The sequence below is a fragment of the Lepisma saccharinum genome, chromosome 1 (assembly GCF_977018435.1).
Source record: "Lepisma saccharinum chromosome 1, izLepSacc3.1, whole genome shotgun sequence".
NCBI lineage: Eukaryota > Metazoa > Arthropoda > Insecta > Zygentoma > Lepismatidae > Lepisma > Lepisma saccharinum.
The window spans coordinates 176,955,738-176,979,642 of NC_139229.1; the positions used below are offsets into that span (position 1 = coordinate 176,955,738).

At 37.8% G+C, this 23,905-nt stretch overlaps 1 protein-coding gene across 1 annotated transcript in view; it reads left to right on the plus strand.

Annotated features, from left to right (window-relative positions):
- Positions 1–1,517: 1,517 nt before the first annotated feature.
- Positions 1,518–23,905, plus strand: part of snky (ubiquitin protein ligase sneaky) — a 70,653-nt gene continuing 48,265 nt past the window's right edge. Inside the window, exons 1-3 of the mRNA XM_083125967.1 lie at positions 1,518–1,633; positions 3,024–3,146; positions 4,101–4,210. Of these exons, the coding sequence (XP_082982093.1) occupies positions 1,564–1,633; positions 3,024–3,146; positions 4,101–4,210 (303 nt within the window). The 5' untranslated portion in view covers positions 1,518–1,563. The remainder of the gene's footprint in view (positions 1,634–3,023; positions 3,147–4,100; positions 4,211–23,905) is intronic.

A 23,905-nucleotide genomic window follows, 5' to 3' on the forward strand; every position in this document is an offset into this window, starting at 1 on the left:
ATATAAACGCAAGCCTGAAATGTCGATTTGAACACTCGAAGGATATAGAAATAAGTTATTAAATTATTAATATTCTTTTAAAAATATGATACGACAGGGTGTGCTCGAAATGGTTTAGAATGACACTATTTTAAGTAGTTCCTCACCACTACACACACGTGTGCGCGCGATCGAGCGTGCATGCATGTACAAACTGTTATCAACAATATGTTTGATGCTCTACATATTTCCTGATAAGCAGCAGTCGGAACAGTGTTGCCAGTGTAGCATATTTTACAGTAAAAACCCCCAAAAATATGGAACATAAAGGACATTTTTTAAAAACCGGTTACACACAAAAATATTGCAAGATCTGATTGCACCTTCTGCAAGTACAGTAACCAAAGACCATATTGTACAATTTTCAGAAATTTTGAGATGGATGTTTTTGAGAAAATGATTTCTGAAAAAGGGTCAAAATGATTTTTTTTTTTCATTTTTTACAAAGAATTTTCTACATAATGTTAGACGTTAGAGCAGAAAAGGCATTGCAAATAGTTAGTCCAGTTTCCATATTATATTATCACAGCAAAACTAATATCCTGTGGTTCTTAATTTTTCAAAAAAAAAAAAAAATTGAACTTTGAAAACAAACTCAAATTTGAGTATTTTGATTTTTAATTTTAGAGTTGAAGAGGGTTTCATAAATATATTCCTTAATTAGGTATTGGAAGTGCTTTGAACAAGCTTTCAAATAAAATAAACCTGAAGTTTCTACCAGCTTTTGATTTTTATTTATAGTGGTTTGGAAATTGCATTATTTCTCTTACGTAAATTATTTTATCAAATAGTGTCTTTCTTTGTAAGCTTGTAACACTGTAACAAATCAACAGAAAATAAAAATATTTTATTTTTGGACATATATCATGTGGTCCTTTAACATTTATTTTTTTCAGCTGATTTTGAAATTCGAAGGTGACACATTTATTACTTACCAGTATGATTTGAGATGAAATGGCCCTACTTGCGTTTGTCATTCTTGTTATTGTGCTCTGTAGTTTATATTTGCGCTTTTTTTACAATAAATTAGTGCCGAAAAGTAGAAAAATTTTGAGCGCTGCGCTGTTGGCCTCTTTTGGGCCAGCAGCACTGTTCCATGCATTTTCTTTTCAGATGATTTCTGGCGAAGATACTGCCTATACTTGTGCAGAATTACAAGCACGATGAGAGTTTTTTTATGAAAATAGAAATAAATTTATCCCTATTACACATATATTCATACACACGAATTCAAGATTCAAGATCTTTCCATTAATAAGTAGTTACTTTAGTGATATCGTTGCGGTTGCAGTAAAGTCACATTAGAACTGAATTATTTCATTGTTAATTGCATTGGCAAGTAAACATGATATCTTATTTGATAAATGCTTGATGGATGATTTTAATTACTATTTTAGTCACCAGATGGTTTTGTTGTCCGCACGAAGTGTATTATCCTATCATTACGTGGTTCTTGATATTTACACTGAATTCAAACAGATGGACACTTTATTCTTGATACAGTCATAAATTGTTGATTTTACAATGAATGAGCAAGCTAAGTCTGGTGTTTGGATAAATGTTTCAACAAAAGTAACTGAAGAAATTGGGCATCGTAAGTAATATACGAATACATTTGTGAGACAATAGCACCACAAATTTATTCTGTTCGTAAACATAAAGTTTTGTTTTCACGTAACATGTACAGTTACTATTAAACTTTACTTCGATTAAAGAGAAATTGAGTTTTATATTTTAATTTAAGAACGACATAATAACGTTATAAAGTGGCAGAGAAGATATAATTTGTTTTCGAAACATACCTGTAAGGGTTAATCAGTCTTTAGGTACTTGGTGGACACAAGCATGGAATAGTTATTCCACTGAAGTGGAACCATTCTATCCATTCGAGTGTATGAATATATCTGTACTAGGGATAAATTTATTAAATTAGATCCCATTATTTAGCATCAAAATCGTTTACATGTATAGATAATGAAAATTGGATATGTCACAGTGTCAGAACAAGAACAAATCGCATGGGTGTAAGTAACGGGGATCATAGAAGGGACAAGGCAAATCTCGAAAACTGAAAATTACGTAATATTAAATGATCGTCACTACCCTGTATAAAGCAATATCTTACTTTGATATTCTAAAATCTTAAATTTAACAAATATTTGGAAAGCTCATTACGAGAAATCGCAGGTATTTCAAGATTTGTACAGAATAATATACTGCTGGACAAAAAAAAAACCGGACACTTGCATTTTTTGTGATAACGCAATGGGTCGATAAAAGCTCTGGTACAAGTGCTAACTAAATGTTGCAGAAACTGAATTAAGTACGAATGCATAAACAAAGTCGGAGCCTATGAATGGTGCATATGGTACTACATGATCTGCCGAACATTCTGTAATATACCTGCGAGCTGTTATTGCAATTCAGATGTCAAATATTAAAGTGTCCGGTTTTCATTGTCCAGCAGTATATTTATTGATGAGCAAAAGTAAATGATAAGTTGATTAAAGAAACAAACATATAGTTTTCGTAATTTTTTGTCTTCAATTTTACTTACACATCATTTCAATTCCCTTAAAGAATAAGATCTTTTCAAATTTCTTCTTCTGAATTAAATATTGGCACTTAGTCGAATATCTTCAATTTTCCTTTACTCTCCACGAATTAAAGTTTGCCTAATTTGCCTGGAAAGGGGCAGCACATGTCGAGTTCATGTTTAGTACGTTTAATAGAATGCTTGCAGGAAACTATGTAACAAATTTCATCTCACGGGGAATTTTCCCGAATATTTTCTAATTTGACTGTGCTATTTGTATTTATAAGGCACGAAGAACCAGAACATACAGAAAAAAACTGAAGATGGTGATTTAAAAGACGACTTGTCGACGTTCTTTGGCCATCGTTGATATTACCATTCATGCGCTAAGTTAATAGCAGCAGCTTAAAATTCCCATTTTGCCACATTTTCGTCTATTTCTTTCCAGGATATCACCAACTGATGCGATGGTTTTGCCCACTCATCTATTGTTTGCTCTATACAGATTCCGAGCAATACAAACCACTCAAGACAACTTTTGGTTTCCTGTATGGCATCATATTGGGATTTGGTATGTATGACTATTAACAATTAATTTAATTATAATACTTCTTAAATTGCTGGTTGGATTAGCAAGGCTTTGACCCATGTGATGCACTGAAGAAGCGCTTACTTTTAGACCGCGTAACACGCACCTAGCTCGAGTGGAAGAGTCCAATTGCAAAAGGGGGGACAGCTAAAAACATGAGCGAAACTATCCCAATGGTTTCAGATCAGTATATTTCGCTTTTAAGCGTTCGGTTGTTTTGTTTATCGCTCGTTTGTGATTTATTTTTAATGGTTGTCAGAACTGCAACACCCTCTTCAAATGGAACAAAAATGATTTTGACGCAACTTGCTTCCCCGTGCAGCCATTACCCCTATTTTCCCGCTGGACTCGTCTAGTTAGCGCATGCGCGATTGAGTCGATGGTCGCGAATAATGAACACTGTCTGCAGGGTCAATCAAAAGTCACCAATGACTGTTGTACATTAACAATACAGTCTGCAACAATGGACCAACTCGGGCGCACAACACCATAGCCGACTGCTGAGACCGAGAGAGGGGGAATATAATGAATCATTCCTGATCTTCCATAAATTAGGGTAATAGTCAAACTGCCATTCACAGGGTGTACGACCGGTACGAAACAGTACTATTCAATTTCATTATCATGGACTGCTATTAAATATACTTCTTGGTAGGAAAAAATTGTAATTTTTCTTATTTTAGTTACGTCCTTTGCTGTAACTTCTTGCCCTTTTCGCAACAAAGAGGAAGGATGAAGTTCACAAGACATTGATAAAGGGACGCTCACAAGAAACAATCATGCCCAGGCAAGGGTTTGAGCTTGTAACCTTCGATATAGTGAAGAGGACTACGTAATCGTTCAGTCACCGATGTGGCTACTTAGTAGCAAATAGATGCTGTAATAACAAATGAAAAATCATTGTAACCTGTATTAACACAATTATATCTTCTCTAGGATTTTACCATTTCATATTAGTGGACCTTCAATTCACCGAATTCCCTAGGCTTTTCATTGGTGGATTTATTTGCTTACTGCTAGGATGGGGAAACGCAACCTCTACCCAGGTGAATATAGAGTTGTAGGTTTTGTCCATAAAAGTAATTTGTTCGAGGTTAGAAACCTTGTTTGCTATTATGCCTCACGTAGAATATACATTGAAAATTCTCAGAACTAGTTTCTGCAACATTTACTCGTTAAAATCCGTTTTTGAAGAACAAGCCAATTTCAAAGCGATAGGTAAGTAGAGATGGGCCGAGACGCAAAGAGTCTCGTCCAGAGTTTGAGGAAGTCAGTCTCGTTCTCGTCTCTAGTTGTCTGTTCTCGGTTTCGCCTTGACCTATAAACACTCGTCTCGGTCTCGTCCCAAAAGATATACTCCATTATATGAAATATATGTACACACAGTGTCACCCACATAAAACACCACAGCATGTAGAGGTCATTAATGTAAACAACCTTTTCTTTTAAATAAAGTTTTACTGTTTGAAGCCTCGTTTCGACGCTACGAACCCTCGAAAAAATAATTTAAATGCGATCAGCCTGCCATTAGTGGATTAACTTTACAATTATTATTAACAAAAAATATCAGTTATAGCTAGATAGATAGTGGTTAACCTAGTGGTTATCTAATGGAGTAGATATCCACTTGGCATGTGTAAGTCACATAATAAAGTAGTTTTTGGATATCATGAATCATAAATTAAACAGTAGTTAACCAAATTCTCAAACTATACTCTGTCCCGTGAATCTCTGGAGCAAGCGACCGAAAACAAGTCTCTGCGCAAGTAGTGACGCGAGACGGCTCCACCAATGAACACGTGAGAAGGAACGGGATTGCGACGGGAGAAAGCGACGGCAGTTACCAGCCTTTGCAGCATCGTGCACTGCTTCACTCTGCCCACTCGATTCGCTCCCCTTCTCTGCAGCTATGCGCGGTTTTGCTCCACAGATTCCGGGTACGGAGTATAGACCGAGAGTTTCGGACACTTAAGTCGGGGGTTCGTCTCGTTTCGACAATTCTCATTCTCGTCTTGATTTTTAAAAGATTGTCTCGTCTCGGTACCATCTCGACACGTAAGGGAAGTAGCAACAATTTGCCTGACGGTTAGGAACACACCAGAGAAAATCGACTCGGTCTAAAAACTTAGGGTCGCTCAGACTTCCTCAATCCCTTGAGTCAAACTTAAACCCTCACCAGAACTGAAACTGGCTGCTCATTTCCAGGTTACCAAGGAAACCACCCCTATTATTCCGTCCAACGTTCTGCATAAATTGGCACAAGGTTGAAATTTTTTTTTCGCCCTTTCCCTATCGCCTCTGAAGTTGTTTCTCTTATTTACCCATCCAAATGCTTCTCACGAATCCCCCTAGCGCGCTGGACTTTTTTTTTTTTAATCCCTTCCTGCTTCTTAATTAAGAGCGCCCCCTTATGCTGCAATGTGACATCCAATTACCCGGCAGAGGGCCTCCACAAGGGTTCGGGCTCAATTGGTCTTCCGGTTGTTCAGTTGGAACGAGTGTGCTCATTACTGATTCCGAAATTCAGTACCAGAGTTGCTCTCGTTACCTTGTGCATCAAGAGAACGTGCCAGTGTAACCGCTGTTCCCGTCTCCACTTTCTTCTACAGATGAAATTCGAAGCGGATTACTCATAGAATTTCTACCATGGAAAGGGACTGCGAAGTCGCAACATTTCCTCTATCGGCCCTAAAGCTTTTCGGTTATTATATTAGCACTCAATGTATCTCTATTTTTTAAATAATTTGTTCTATAAACTCGTATTACAATTAGTATTGTCAAAGTTCGTTTGAAGTTCACTTTATACTCAGATAGGCTAATCGAGACTGGACGTACAGTCCATTTCATTTCATTTATTTATTTGTCCACCACAAGACCGAAGTCCCATTTATGCTGAACGTCATATACACAAAGGTAATGTTAATAATATACACAAATGTTAACAATGATGTTAATGTTAATACATAAAGTAATGTTAAAATTTATGATAGTCTGACAACATATTATAAATACAGTTAAAAACTCATGAACAGTCAAATCCAATAAAATATCAAGGTTTACAAAATTTTGCTCCTAATAACATTTCATGAATAGAAAAATATGTCCAAATCATGTACTAAAAGTAACTCATTAAACAATTCCTGAACTCTTGCCATTGGAGAGTTTTTGTGTATGTTTAAACCTTGAGAATGGCGTGTAGAAAAGTGTTCTGTTCCTCACTGTAAAAGGTGTTACATGGAAGTTTATTATCTCTAACAGCTTAGAACATAGCCAATCTTGTCTTACTAATTTACGTAAAAACATTAGATCATTAAAAACTCTTCTATCTTGCAAGGTATTGAGATCAAAATGGCCACATAAAGTTACATAATTTATATTATGATATTCATTATTGCTTTTAAAACACAACCATCTCACCATTTGCATTTGTAGCTTTTCCACCGCGTCCTCCCAACTCCTATGCTGAGGATTCCAGACTGAACTGCAATATTCTAACATCGGGCGAATTAGTGTGATGTATATCCTATTTAGACTGAAAAATTATGCAAAAAGTTTCTCCTGATAAAACCTACAAGCTTCAGACTTATTTTTATGATAGTTTGTTGATGACAATTAAATGTAGAAGTAGAAGTCACGCCTAAATCTATGACATTGTTTGTTCGTTGAACTATTTTATTGTCTATACTATAGTCGTAAGAAACAACACTTTTCTTATTACTAAAAGATACAACGTTCAGGATCATTCCTGTTTGTGTGCACCACTCGGCAAAATTTTTCAAATCGTCTTGCACTTTTATGTAGTCGTCTATTGACCTAATCTGGTGGTACAACTTTACGTCATCTGCGTACATTAAGACCTTAACTTTTTGCATTTTTGGGGCATATGATTTGTAATAAAAACAGCTTAAAGTGGGATTCGAACTACTATGTGCAATGACCGGTTATCGAACCCGGGACCTTTTAATTGCAAGACGACAACGTTACCACTATGCCATCGGAGAGACCTGGTATTATCAGTTGAAGTCCACTTTGTGATCAAATAATCAGGAATGGTCCATCTATTTTAAAGTGTTATCCGAACTTATATTGATTACCAAGCTACAGCGTTAGACACTAACTTATCGGGGAAACCTTGCCACCAGTTGAGCACAAGCCGACCTGTTAGTGTTGAGTTGCTCTCACTGGCAGTTTTTTTTTTAAACCCTGTGCGCGTTAGTACTACAGTAGTAATACGTTTTATTGTTTATTGGTTTGGTTTATTTTACTTAGATGTTCTGCCACTTTTGGCTAATCGCGAAGATGAGAATGAGTGATAATATGATGAAATTGATGAAGGGACACTCACAAACACCCAGGCCGGGATTCAAACCCGGTACCCCTGGTGTTGTAGCGCGCTGTGCTAAGCACTCCGCCACGGAAGCCGGCGAGTGATAAATTTTATAGGGAAGTTTAGAATGAGGCACCCTGTATATAAATTCTGTTTCTATTTTGGTAATATGTATTACGTCACCTTTCTACCATTTCGGATAAGTGTAACGATGAGGATGAATGATGAACGGATGAAATGGGTGATGAGAATAGCATAATGATACATTCACGCCTTTCTGGCGTGGCGAGTTACGCTGACCACTCTGTCACGGAGGTCGGCAGATGGATCAGAACCACGAAAATTGTACCTTAATTAAGTAGACAACTCAAAAACGACCAACATTTTTTTAAAAAAAACCTATAGACGTGCCTATAGAAACCGAAAAAAAACTGCAAATATACACGTAAACCTATACTATAAATAGGTATTCGAATTTGGAGAAGGAGAAATCAGGAATTCTCTCCTTCCTAGTATTATTTTCCAAGTACTAACCGGTGAAAGAAAGTGACTCTCTTTTTAAATGTGTGTTCTAACATTTTTTTTCTTTCTTATTATTTGCTAATAAATAATAATAATAACACTGACTTTGAATCTAGATCCCTCTTGATGATCTTAGGACTATAAAGACAAGGAGACCCTATATACTATTTCCTCAAAAACTATGACACATACCTGTGTCCGGCTCCTTTGGACACCACAGCTATCGTTACCTTTATTTATCGGACTAATTTTCTAAGGCTGAGGTAACACCTTGTCCGTTGCTACAGGTCGGAATCGATTTGTTCTCTCCTCGAACAGATTTATATTTATTGTCAGATAGTATCCATAATAATTGGTATTGAGTCACTGCCTTTGGAATTTATTTGGAATCTTGACGTCACCAGCTCCGTTGCACCGCAATTCCAGGAACGCACTTCCTTAGCTTACAGCTGGATTAACTTCTTGATGTTGCTTCCTGTGAATAAATCAAATGTCTTGTTTGCGGTGGGAATTAGGTACCCGAGTGAATACCCTGGGTCGCCTTAACTGCTGACGACGCTGGGGATGACCAAACGAAAGGTCTGGTTAGGTTTAGATAAATACCTCTCGTCCTTCCAAGTTTCCGAAAAGATCCTCAGACGGCGATGTCTTCAACCAACGAGTAAATACCCAGTTGGTGTCACAGTTTTGGTGGAGAGCACACGAGAAAATACCCAGCATGTCTCCTTGTTTCCGTGAAATTTCGCCGCTTTTATAGCCGGAGTTTGTTGTTGCGTTGCTATGCAGTATTCATATGTCTGAGCATTACTAAGGTGATAATTTAGATATTAGCTCTTCTGGCTCTCCATAATTTGTAAGCAATACACCAAAATTATCTTTTAATTTTTAGAATATTCTGAGATTATAATCTTTCTTAATTTCTGCAGCGGTTTTTTTAAGTGAAATATAATTAATATTAGCTGTTCTAATTTCGTTCAGAATGTCTTGCTGAGAAAGTAGCCGTCGTATAAGAGCATCCTGAATATTGAATATGAGAAAGTGGCGATCGTATAGGAGAGTCCTAACTTGCTGATGACAGGGAAGTGGCGCTCGTAGAGAGGTACCTGTCAACTGACCGCAATTATTTACATGTTTGCTATTGCTTTTTTATTAATGAAACCAATTTTATTGACTTGTGAAGCAAGGTAAATCACACCACCTCAAAGAATTAAAAATATTAAAAAAGTGGGAGCAAATGCAGTAATTTTGAGGAAGAAGAAACACAAATAAATTAGTTATTTACATTTGCTTTTGTTTCAAAGTCAAGAAAGTGAAGGAAGTGTATGGGATCTGCTTTCATCCTCGTATTCGTAGTTTCAATGGATTGAAGACAACAGAGCTGTCCACAATAGCTTCAGTTCAGAACGTTACCCACACCTTCGAGCCATCAGATAAGAAACCAGATACCTTTTATGACGTCACACAACTTCTGCGTAGTTGTAATCTTCTCAGATCAGGTCAAATTACAAAATGTTTTCACTTTAAAGAGCTTAAAGCATGGAACATGCACAACTAAATATGATACGGAAAGGGGTACAATAGCTCAAGTTACAACAGAAAATGAACGAAGAGGAATAACAGAATTAAACATCAACGTAATATGAAACACTGAACACCGAAATATGCGCCAAAGGAGTAAGTGCGAAACTTAAACACTGTCTTTTTATAATCTCTTTCTCGTTGATTTCGCTTTTCGCGTTGTAGACAAAGCGTGCATCAATCAGCTCTTTTGTGTCATCAAGTGTCGTCTGATGATTTGCATCTAATGTATGAATAAACATATCCAGAAATAATGCCCGTTGTTCCATTCAACAACGGTCCTCAAAGTTTGTTAAATGTTCACGTTCGAAATCAATGGTTCCAGAAAATACTATGATTCCAACACTGGCGTATGCAGAGGTGGGGCTGAAGGGGTTACAGCCCCACCTCCGAAATTTTTAGAAAATATAAAAATCAAATGAAGGCAGTAATGAAGTAGGAAAAGAAACTAAAATTACTCCCGATAACCATTTTTGTGTTTGAATAACTTTTAAAATGAAGATTTAAAATGGTAATTGGAGCACGAAGCGACCCAACATACGTCAGAAACAGCCTAGTTTTAGTATTCGATACAAAAGTACTTGTGCAACACCAGAAGTCTGAAAAAATATCGAATACCTGGTATCTTAAAGAGAGACAGCCAGGAGCGCCAGCTTTTCAAAAACATTGGGTGAGTTTAAACAGTTGAATTATAATTTCACAAAAAATCACATAAATTAGTGGATGGGGTCGGGCTCCACATGGCGCCACTGTACACAGTCAACATAAATTGTGGAACGAAATATTTGTATGTAGCTATCTTTAGTGTAGTAAACTTAATTGAATTCAACTGGAACACTACAAGCACAAGTGGATTGGCAGTAAAGATCCCTGGTTGAGATGTGCCATTCATAACGAGAGATCTGATGGTTCAAAACAGGGTGGGAACAACTCCTATTGCCCTTTCAAATCGCACCCTGCATTAGATGTATGTTTGTTCGCTACTCTCAAATGACAAACTTCACATTTTCCGTTCCATCATTTTCAATGAAAATCTCTTCGAAATGAGCCCAAAATGTTTCAGAATTATCTGTTTTTAAAATAACCATAAAAAATAAATAAAAAACTAAAAAAGAAATAAAATGTATTTATGTAAACTATCAATTCAAAAACAGGAAATCCGTATGTGCTCTTTTAAAATGTAATTTACCATGCCCCAACATAGTATATGTCTAATATATGCATTGTGGAGGACGAATTTTGTACCCCCCACATGACAAATGTTCCGCGACACCAGGGTTGGCCCAGCCCAGCTTTCCCCATGCGTTTTTTTTTCTTTTTTCAGAAAAACCCACCTTGAAAAACCCACCAAAAAAACCACCAAAAAACCCACTCAAAATGTGTTTTTTTTTTTCAGAAAATGTTGTAAATTGAGGACTATAAGTGGTAAACGCTGTAGAGTGCCAAAAGCGAAAGTGTTGTGAAATCGCAAAAACCTGTTCTTCCACATATCTGGCACTTACAACGTTTACGATTTTCACGGCTGCCACCTGGCTTGGCACGTCCATCGTTCACCAAATCAGCCCGCAGGGAGCATCACACTAGCGACCTCTTTACACGCCCTTTTGAACTACTTAGAGGGCTACCAGCCATTTTATAAAGCATGGCACATTTGACAGTTTAACGTGGAAAACGGTGTTTCAATTTTAGTGGCACTTAGGCCTACAGCGTTTACCACTTTTAGTCTTCAATTATTGCTTTAAATAATTGTAAGGTTCTAGAATTGTCAACATTTTGAGAAAACTTGTAAAATAAAAGCTTAACCAAGTTTATAATACTAAAAATAATTAATGTGGTACAAGTCACAGAGGGTTTTTTCAGGATATTTATCTCAAATCATGCTAGAAATAGACTTTTATCAAATAATACGAATTTACATCCAAGAAACAAAAAAAATCAAAAGAGTCTGAAATATTTAGATAAAACATTGAAGGAACAAGGCTTATAATTTTGAAATGTGGTAGTGTATCAGTCACTTACGTATGTGCGCAAGCCACATAGTTTCACCTGTGACACCTGTGGTTAGGAGCTCTATGCCCAAGAAGTCGAGCACACTCATAATCTACCACAATTTCTTTTTATCTGAAATATAGGGGGTGTGGGGTACTCAAGTAAATACAATGAACACGTATACTTTCATATTTTGACCATTTTTGACATTTTCAAACCTTTCTGAAAGCTACAATTTCGAGCTTTGTGCATAAAACTTCCAGGAGCATTGTGACATTACTTGCACTGTAAATTCACAATAAAATTATCGAAACGTAATGCACGATTTAGGAGGAGCATGGATGGAGTGGATGGGCAAAGAAAGACAAGTCATCTATTTAGTGACCATGATAACATGTTTCTGCAGCTAGAAAACTTGACAGACTGCAATGGTATTACATGTGAGCGAAATTGAACAATGTGTTTCAAGATGATGAATGAAAAATTGATTTTCCTCATGTTGCACGCACGCTCTATACCATGCTCTCTTTTCCCCAAAATTGTCTACAATGCATTTTCAGAGTATAAGGAACTAAACTCAGTCATTGTAGATAATTCGTCGGTCTGCAATTTTGCAGTAAAACTTTTAAAATTATATTTCATAGTTTAGGAGAGGAGTGGTGATAAAATCGCAAACATACATTTTGCCATAAATGTAAACCTTTTGAGTTGCATTTTTTAGAGTTACAAGATAACTTAAAAGATTGGTGTCATGTATTTGAGAAAAAATTGTCACCATGTTTAAAGATGGTGGACGACAGACTGATTTAACATGTCTTGCGAGAGCTTTACGTTATGCAAATACTTGAGGTTAGATTTTCGTAGATTTAGAAAACCAAGTCTCAGCTACGTTAGGACATTACTTGAGCTTGAAGTTTTTAATAAAAAAAACTGTAATATAGTGTGTGGTTTCGGAAGGGTCTCCAATTTTGAGACCGCGATGTCTGTAGCAATGTTAGAGTTTTTAAGCTGAAATTCATGTCGCAAATAGATACACCCATGGTTATTTTATTTTACATTTGCATTTCTTGATGGTGGATGAAAAATTGATTTTTCATATTCTGAGGTAACTCCAAATTCTGATGCCACTTTCAAATATCTGCCTAAACTACATTTTTGAACATTAAGAAAAGACACTTCAATATTTTAGGGCATTTCTTAAGCTATAGCTTGACAAACAATTTTTTTTACAATATAGTAGTGCATATGTATGTTGGGATCCAAATGGGGGCCACTAATGTTTTGTCCATGGGAACTGTTAGTTTCATAGCAACCAGATATTTTGGAGGATGGATACAGTATTCAATTTGGATGAAATCAGTCAAGACAACTAAATATGTCAGCCTTATAAATTTGGCATGGTTAATACACGGAGGAGACATTTAAACTTGAAACATCCACAAAAATAATGGGAAAGCACAACTGCGAACAAACTGTATTGAAGCAGATTTAAAAGTGTGTGTTCAACTACCGTATGTTGTATAGGAGGTAAAGGTAAAGTTCCCCGTGCATATCCAGGGTGGCTACTCACCGGGAATTATGGGAATTATGTGTGAATAATTGGCTTTGGGAATTCTGCATGAATTCTTCGTGAATTTTTCTCCGTAGACGTGAAAAATTGCAACATTTATTAAATCCATATCCCATTGAGGGCATCCCCGATGGCGCAGTGGTAGCATCGTCGCCTGTAATCAAGGGGTCCCGGGTTCGATACCCGGTGGATGCACATAGTGGTTCGGATCCCACTTTTAACTGTAGCTCAAGTCCCAATTAGCCTTTCTGTGCATAAAGTGGACTTAAAGCACCAAGTCAATCAATCAAACTATATCCCATTGAATTTATAAATTCTCTGAGGCAAGTTTTTAACCGATCAATTTTAGTTTTATCGAGGAAGGAGAAGAAAGCTACGTGAAAAATAAAATTGAATTCTCTTGATCCATTTACTTTCTTAGTGTCCTTTGTATAACGATCTATCTGATAGATGCAAGATTATTGCAAGATAATATATCCTGAAGTTGAATAAGTAAATTTCAGCTTAAAATTCTTAAACAATTAACAATTTTTCGTACATTAGTATACCCCTTAACATTAGTAACGTGTGTTTGTAGATGTATGTTGAGTTTGAATATGTGAAATCCAAATGTAAACTCCACATCTTAAGTTTAATATTTGAAATATACATATGTGCCGTTTATTTGAATTGATTTAGAATTTTTGGATACACGGGAATGACACAGACTCTTTATATAGTTAATATATTTGTGTGTGTGTGTGGGTGGTGAGAAGCGATAATACGTAAGGTTGAAAAAGAGAAACCATCTTCTGGTGACCTTGAATTTTTGGAAAGTTCACCTTGGAAACTGGGATTTATACTTGAATTTTAGCATGGTCGTAGAGTGGCCACCCTGAAATAGCACCACGCCATGAAGGCACATTCAGGGGATATGGGGATAGGGCCCGACATATTCTTGATCTCGACCATTTTGGAGGTGATGTGATCACAAAGAAATTCCGGCTGCCTTTACCCCCCATGACCCATTGATTTGAGGCTGGGTGAGTTCTACATCTGCTTTATGCTTGGACAAGACCGGAAAAATTCCGACCTTAGATCTCCCACCCCAAGATTCGAACCAGGGGCTTCTGCATGGCAGTCACAGCCTGTCTACTTTCTTTTAAACATAATAATTTTCTGTATTATCATTGGGACAAACACAAAATCCACGTCTGGTCCAGGATTCAAACCCGGGACCCCTGGCATTGCAGCGTGCTGTACTAACCCCTCTGCCAAGGAGATTAATTAAACCAACACAGCTATCAAATATTAGTATACGTAGTATTGCAATGCGCAACCCTGGGAACTGATCATAGATATATATTAACTGTTACGCCATCCAGGAAGAGTAGAATCAAACTGTTGGCCAAATTTTTCAGAACATAGTATTTTAGATTATTTAATCATTTGTCCCGCACTGTGGCTGTGCGGTCATTGTTTGGGATCCGGCTATGGGACGGGTGCAGGTTTGAGTCTCCTTGGGGAAACGTAACAGCTTTTCTCCTGAGATTTCGGCCTGTGTATGAGACTGGTGAACACTCACCATCATGTTTAATTGGGGAGCTACGAATGAGTAACGTAACCCGGTCATGAAAACCTACAACGACGACTGGGGGTTCGTCGTGCTGACCACACGTCACCCCGTAATTGGTTGTATGGTGTCCCACCTCAGAGTAGGATCCGGTGGATTTGCGGCCGGCAGTCGGTAGGTAGGCCTAGGCCCTCAATGGTCTGTTGCGGCAGGGGTTATGTATGTTCTTAGTTTAATCATTTCAAGGTGTGAGAACTTGATTGTCAATTCTTAACTATGTTAACAGAAAATATTAAATAGTTTTTGATTCAATGAACTAAAACAATACAAATTGAATGTTCCAACATATTACTATGGAAAAATGTGTTTCATTTTTAATATATATATATATATATATATATATATATATATATTTATAAACATGACATGAAAAAACCAATAAAAACCAGTTTTGTCCGGGTTTAATTGGGTTTTATCTGAAAAAAACAAACGAAAAAACCCACCCTGCGCGACACTGAACTCAATTCACCATGCAAGTTCACAAGTTCAGCCCCCCCCCCCCGAAAAAAATCCTGGGTACGCCAGTGGATTCCACCAAAACACACTTGAAAGCTTAAAATTGAATATTCAAGGAGGAAAGTGAAAGAACTCTGTGGTATCCTATTGGCTACAGAAAAACTGTTCGTGATTTAAAGCGATTTAGCTTTAAATCGCTTATTCCTCCTTATATTACACTAGTGGTTAGTGGCGGCGATTTGGTGTCAAAACTGGGTTGCAAGGAAAGTTTACTTTCTCGTGGTAAACAAGGCTTAACACTAAGAAGTCATAATGAGGTAAAATACTGGGGCCGCCACTGGTAGTGGTTGAAAAATATCAAAATAACAGAAGTGCAAAGATTGTGCTTTATCGCACAAAAGAGAGTCACTACGTCTCGCCTCGATAGATAAGTATCCCACATCATAATACATGTGATATTTCACGATACATCAGCAACGATATTTCAGTATATACCTGGGTACTGCTACATGTCTTAACGCTTCTTTCCACCGATGTTACTGATGAAAAACAGCTCTTATTCGAGTAAATTGAGACCTGGTAGACAAAATTCATGATATGTGAGACAAAATTTATGGACAACGTAAGACACCTCTGGTCATTTGATTTGCTCCAGACAAACAGTTTTCGGAAGTTCCTCTCTTTAAAAAAAAACACCTGATTTTCGAAATTCTGAAAATTTAATACATCTGTATATAATTCCTTCTAGAGCACTCACGTGAATTTTCGAATGGCTTGCTTCGCTGATGTCTAGATATCTGTGATGGACAATAGGTTTACGTAGCCACAAAACTATTATTGCGAATATCTAGAAAACAGGGAAAGCAAACTACACAAAGATTCACGTGAATGCTGTAGAAGGAATTCTAAACAGATGAATCTTTTTCAGAATTTGGAATATTATAGCGCATTTTCGAAAGGAGAGGAATTTTCGTAAACGGTTTCGCTGGCCAGCGCAGCCTTAACCACTAGGGTGTCCATCCCCGCCCCCTCAAGGCCAATGGTGCATCCCCTCCAAATCATGTCATGCGTCGTCCCCAAATCATATCATTCGCGTCCTCAAACCATATCGTAATCCCCACAAATTATTTAATTACGACAGCCGTGTCTACCGAAAGTAACTTCTTCTTAGCTTTACTGAACACTATACTTGATCTGCACCTCCTCCATAAACAGGGGTGCCCATCATTCAAGACCGCTCCTAAAATCGTTCATCATAATCCCCCCAAAATAATTTGGATAAATACGTAAAAATTGATGTCTATTTGAATGAAATACATGTTAAACTGTATTTTTTAATTGTTCAATTTTCGAAAAAACTTAAAGCTAGCACATTGACTGGTTAAAGCATTAAACTATGTAAATATGCATATAAATAGTGTTTGTGAGAGGGTTTATATAACTCGCAATTTGAGTATTTGACGCAAATTGTTACAGAAAATTCAACCTTGGCAATCCAAATAACATGCTCCAGCCGTATGACCGATTCAATATTGTTTCACGAGACATTACAGAACCCTAGCTAGAAATTCTTAAACTGAGGGCGATAATATAATACGGTTCTTCCTTCAAAGACCTCAACCCCCCTCCCCGTTTTCTTGGGAAAAAATAATTATTTTAGTAACGCATAAGAATAATTACGTGGATATTATCTTCAGTGCAAATTTAACTTGTTAAAGTAAAATTTTCCTGTGACAAGAAATGCAGATTCGATATATTTTTGTTCCAAATGATGCACCTGCTTTAAATTAAGAAGTATACCAACAGTAAGCATTATATTTTAGGAAGTGAAGTTATTAATGAATATCGAGAATATCGCTTATGTCTTGTAATGCAGCTATAGTATAAAACTTCACATTCACCTCAGTAAAGCGCCAAACACGCAACCTCGGAACATAACATTGCGAGCGAAGCGAGAAATAAATTTTTCACATCCATTTCTTTGCAGGCTTTCAAGAATATAAATTTAATGGGGGTGTCAATACTTTCTTAGGATCCAGAGATATTTACTATTTTACAGCTTCTCTTTTTGTACGTTCGGGGTCGAAAAAGTGTGGATACCATATCGCTAAATACAGTCTCCAAAGGTTAATGTTCGAACTCTCTCTCTCTCCACTACAGAATTCCCTTCACAATCTAAGATGTAACACTATATGAAGAGCTTCCTATCTCCCCCTTTAAATTTAATACTTAATCCTATCCCCAAAATTTCCATGCCAATTTTAGACTTACTGTTGATATTGAAGAGTGGATATTGTCTCCTCCAAAAAAATAATTCTCAGTCTCCACACCAGAATTTCCGCAACAGTATAAGGCAAACACAAGAACTGGATATCTCCTCACTTTAATGATTAATTCCCCTCTAACTAAAATACGCGCCATAATCTAAGATATAGAGTTGGATACTGTCCCCCCCCAACATTAAATTCAGAAGCCCCCAGAATCCACGTGACAATTAAGGCTTAATATGTAGCCTAAGAGTTGGATATCCCCCCCCCCCCCTTTCGATAATACCTTTAATTACTTTTTTTTCTTCATCTAATGGATTAAGTATGGTGCATTTAAGGTGTAATTTTTTAATATATATTTTTGAAAAATATATTAATGTTGAATTTTATATTATTTGAAGAGAAAAAAATCCCCCCCTAAAAATCTCGATGGCGCAGCCTGAGCCATAATCCGCTCTGTGGGCACCCCTGGTTGCGTAATCAATAATTGTAATGAATGGGAATAGAGAAAATATGATACTTACCAGCCTGGTTACTCCATTGTTCCTCTGCAGTAGCTGCCGCTTCGTGTCAGTAGGTAGATCCTATGTTCCTCGCAAACCTCCAGAAATAACAATTTCCTTCTTGCATGCATGGCAGGCACGTTAATTCACAAGATTCAAAACTTCAGTTCACTTTCAGCAATCAGTCATGTAATTCCAAGTAACACAATCCCCTCACTAGGAAACGGATTCAACAACTTTTTAATTTTCGTATGGTTCCCCACAAAACTAACGTAGACGAAACCTACGTTTATCGAAGCAGAACAAACACACCCATCAACGAAATGGCCGTGACCTTGAGACTCGACCGCCAAGCAGTGACGACCCCAGTGTACATTTCGCGAACACGACTCTTGTTTTTTTAAAATTTACAAATCTCTATCATTCCTTACGTCATCTTTCAAGCAGCGTTGCCCGAGAATTTTGTTTGAGTGGGTATAAAAGTGACAGGTGGTCATGGCCATTTTACTATCGACTCTTAACGAACTTTCCCTTATCTGAAACATCGTGTCGTGTTGTATTAGAATGGATTCAGAATACTTCATGAGAGCTAGAGCCTGCACCAATATAAATTTGCCGATTCGATATAAAATCACAAATGATCTATGAAGGACATGAATGGTTCATTCGCCTCCTTGATTAATATGTATGTATGTATTTGAGTTCTACTTGAAACCGCACATCGCTCCGAATTCGACTGTACAGTCAAAATTAAATTAAGCCTACGGTTATTAGAAATTCCTAGAACGTACACTTACCATTGAAAACAATTCTGTATCATGCACAGCCTTCTGATCTTTTTCGGCCTAAAAAAAATATAAGATTTGTACGTAAGTTTATTTTCTTCCGACTATACATAAATTCGACACAAACGAGAAGTGCAATCTTAACGAACTTGTTTATATATGAATTCGGTAATTTTGCTTTCGAGACAACATTGTGTACGTATCTACAGTTGCCTCGCGATATAACTGAAAACTGAAGGTAAGTTAGCTGCCTGTCTGATCAGGTGATTTTGTTTCAGTGGAATAACACCCACTTTATAATTCAACTAGAACTGTCAATGCTTTCTTGACATTGTATCCCACTGCATAACATTGGCGAAAAAACACGTTTCCAAAGTGTTTTGGACCGAAATCACTGCTTCAAAAGCTCAAATTACTTAGTAGACTATTTGTACTGTACCTCTCTTGAATGCAATTGAGTCAATTAGGATGTTCACGTGATACAACACCACCACAGAGTTTGCACGGTAACCTAAATACAGGACATATAACTGGCAGTTCTGAATGCTATTGCAAGTGGCGTGTTGGTAGCAAGGTCGTGGCGTAGCCTACGTGCTTATGGCTGAAAGTGACTGTTAATATTTTCTTCTACGTTGGAAAATTTGTCCATACAAAACCGATTATTTAACACTGGTGAATACTGAGTTTGACGAAGAATGAAATTCACTTACAAACAAAACCAACGTATGTCGTCCAATATCACAACACAAAAATTAGCAGCCGTACATACCGCGAACTCTGTACGCATGCGCATACTGAAGCTTTGGTCCTTTGGTTCCACCACAAGAGGGCAGTGTGGCCAGTTTGGAGTGAAATTATAACGATCTTGAAAATAAATACTACATCAACTGATGCCCTCAATTGAATGCTGGATTGGACATCTAGCGAGAAAACAACCAAGATGAACGAACAATTGAACACAGTACACACTAGCGTAAAAAAATTAAAGGAATGTGAAACAGTGAGTTATAATAAGAAATATTGAATTATTGAGTGAGTGTCTGAACTCTATATATCTTCACACAAAAATGGGGGTGGGGGGGGCTGTTTCGTTTGATTGGCTTGTTATTGATTTTTAGTTTTGGTTATTATGTATAGATTTACTACCTACCTGTGGGTGATCGGGGCGATAGGGTTGAAATGAAACACCACCTCTTATGCCTTTAGAATCGGTTTGGATGGAGGGGGAAGGAGGCGTGCTATTCACATTAATACAAGGTTAGTCGAGCAGACAAACTGTAAAGCTTAAATATGTCTATTATACAGTGGCGCAACCACAGGGGGGCAGGGGGGCATTGCCTCCCCAACCTTGGACGGAAGTCAAATCTAGGGGAGCAAGAGGGGCCAAACATTGACGGCCAAAGGCACCTGCAGGGGGAGCACAGATAAGCAATTACCCCTTCGATTTCAAATTTTATGCAAATAAAAATACATCTGTAAATTGTATTGCTCGCTTCGCTCGCAATATCAGCTTTTCTCATTTTCGTCAAGTTCAGAGCTGTAGCTATGGGGCGGCGGGAGTCGGCCATGAGTACCGGATGATCTAAATTTTAAAAAAAGTTCTAAAGAGATAATGCCATGGCGTTCAGTGAAATTAATTGAGCCCTATTAAATCAATATTGTTTTCAATTGCAAAAGTTGGATCTAAAAATTTTCTTGCTCGCTTCGCTCGCAATGTGCTTCTTTTCTGTGATGTAATGTATTTAAATAATATGTGTTGTATATTTGTATTGAATAAGCTTTGAATACGTACACAATTTAGTGTTAGCTTGTTGCATATTTTCTTTCTTCTTCCAATTTCATTTTCCCTTTCTCCCATCTTTTAAGACAGTAAGAAACATACAGATAAACCATTTAAAATGATATATACAAAAGAAAACAACATAGAATTAAGAAGAAATACAAAGGAGTATAAAAATGAATATATACAAGTAAAAATATGAATTGCAATTCATTGAAAATTGCTAGGACGATTTTAGCTTCCTTGATAGTAACAAGGACCATACCCTTAATGAGGTTAACCATGGATGATTCCATAGAAGAAAGAGAAAATAAGTTGTATAGATAATGATAATCTGGTTTGTTGTTATCACAATCAGGTCCGTAGGCCTATATTATCAGAAGAGAGAGTTAAGAGTGTTTGGTCCTTAGTAGTAATAGTAGTAGTAATAATAATAAAGCCCACCCTCGGACAAAAATTCGTGGTTACACCTCTCGTATTATATTATTAGGATTGTTCCGCAAATTTTGTCTGACCAAAATAATTTGAGTAATTAATCCGACATAAATGGGGGGGGGGCAAATGTTCTACCTTTTTGGGGGGAGTGCGTCATGGACCTTGGGGCGGGGACCTGCGGCGACCTGCTTCTCACAATCTACCAGTATTTTCTACTGAGGAAAATTGAAGCTCCATCCTTCATGACTAGGGGCCGGATTTTTATGTAATTACATTTTTTTTCCTTTGTATGTGGGCAAGCAAAAAATGCAAATGTCGGCGAATTACGATTTTAGTAACTGCCACTTTTGACTAATTACGAAGATGAGTGATGATACGATGAAATTGATGAAGAGGCTGGCACTCACAAAGGAACGCCCATGCCAAGCCGGGATTTTCATCGAATAAGAAGCTCTAATTGTGGGGACAAACAATAATAATAATAATAATAATAATTCCCTTTATTACATTATTACATTACATACTGAATTTGCATTATCATATAATTTAGACAATTATCAACTATAAGCAACAATCATACACAAATATACAGCTATTCAATACATGTAATAAGGGGGGAACCCCCGAAGTAAGCCCGGCTCCTCCCGCCTACATTCGAGGGTCTGGTCTTATTGTCCTGGTTCCTAAAAATATACCAGGACGTCAGTTGCTCCGAATTTGACGGTTCCCCCGACTTTATTTCCTCTATTTATTACTATTTGCATTTTAAAATAGGTATAATAATAATAAATTGTAATGTTATACAAGAAATATATACATGATACAATACTTTATGTGATATTATTTCTGTTCTGGAATCCAGAACAGATGACATGACATTTCATTACATAACAATATTAATAATATTATTTTAACAACATCATGAAGAACATCTTCAATAACATTCTCGATAACGTTTCCCTGGCAGTGAGACAAGCATGCATAATATTGGAGTCGCAGAAGATTCCGTTCCGGCATTCCAGAGCGGTTTGATGTACAAGATTATTTTCCTCATCAAGCCCACAGAACCCAACTCACAAGTCCAGAACCCCAGTCTGGCATACCAGAGCAGGGAGCCCAAAGAAAGGCCGCATCCTGCACCCATACTGATTGCTATTCATTAATTAGAAAGAAGAGATAAAATTAAAATTTTGGAGTGTGATATTTGTATTTGTATTTGAATTCTTTAGGGTCGTTACCGCCGCGTGCACAACTGCTGATCTGGCACACGTCCATGCAAGAGTGCAGCGTCTGCATTCCAGGGAGGGGACAAGGGATCACGACGGACAAGGAGCAATGTCCGTGTGAAGAACGATTCTTTATTGTCGTTGCTTCTCTACATTATAAAATGGCATCCTATCACGCCCGTCTCACTACCAGGGGTCATAACTTTTTGTTTTATTACATTATTATTTAATTATTTAATCAATGTAACGGGAGTGATTAATGTTTATGAAACTAAAAATATCCCTTTATTACCTTCACCTGTTAAAATTATATATGTTTAAAGTACAAGAAATATAAACATTAATATATTACATAAGAAAAATAGAATATGTTTAACCATGCTAAGCGTAAGTTAATTGAACGCAATGAACATACATATATTAGATGTTGTTAAATTATAATCTTAAATTGTAATTCTAATCCCAGTCCCGAGCTCAACTCCCAGGGAGTCCACTGGCTTCCAGCGGTGATTCATTTATTTGATCTAATTTGATCAGATAAGCTTTCTTAAGTAAATTAAAATCTCCAGAAGGGAGACATCCCGGGATGTCAGTTTCTTGTTTTGGGATTTTTTTTTTTTTTAAATTAATTTTTTAAAATTTGTTTCTTTAGCATTTTTTGGTCCTCCCTGGGGATCGAGCTGAGATCATTTACTTAACACTGCTGTTCCTCCTAACACCGTTCCATCCGTCTCATGTTCTTCCTGTGTCGCTCCCCAGGCGTGCGGGCTGGGTGGATTCTTCTTCTCTCGGCCGCCTCCTTCATCCAGCGGCGACATCGCAGCAGCGACGCCCCGACGCACCCTCCGGCGACTCCTCTTCGGGGAGGGGCTCGGGAGGGGGCGCAGGGATTCCTCTCCTCGGATTCCTTCTTGGTGTTTCGGCGGGGGCTGGGCGGGGCAGGGGGGCAAAAGGTCGCCGGCGATTATCTCGCATGAATATCCTCAGCTCCGCATCGGACACCGTGTCTGCCAGAGCATTTAGTTTATCAAAATGTGGACTCCTTAGCAGATTGTAGACGTCCGTGTGGGGAAGTTCCCGCCTCGCTGCGATGATAATTTCGTCCGAAGCTTTACAGAAAAATACCTTGTGCTCTGGGGTGTCGATTTCCGTCGTGCAGGACCTGCAGAGATCGTTGTCTCGTCTCTCCGTTTTTAAAAGATGGGTGCCGTATGGGCCGTGGCCCGTGAGAAAATGGATCAAGCCCCTTGAGAACCCCTTGTTTTTATGCACCAAAGGCTCGTTCGTGTTCGGCATGAACTGGTAGAGTCTCCTACCCTTCTCGGAAGAGCTCCATTCCCTCTGCCAATCCTCTCTCACTCTATGCTTTATGTCACGGAATGTTGGGTAGAAGTTTCCTAGCATCTCGGTTATCTTTCTTTCGTTGCCCTTCCTGAAAAAGTAGGAAAGGGCCCGGAGCTTTATAATGTAATCCAACGGCAAGGTGCCCGTTACTGTGAGCAAGGCTTCGGTAGATGTTGTTCTGAACGCCCCGGTTAGCCTGAGCAGAACCTTTCTCTGCGACGATCTGAGTCTATGCACGTATGTCGATTTCCCCAGGGATGTCGATGCCCACGCAGATGCACCATACGATACTATCGAGTCATAAATGGAGACCAAGTACGTTTTCCAGGTTGAGGGTGGCAGATGGA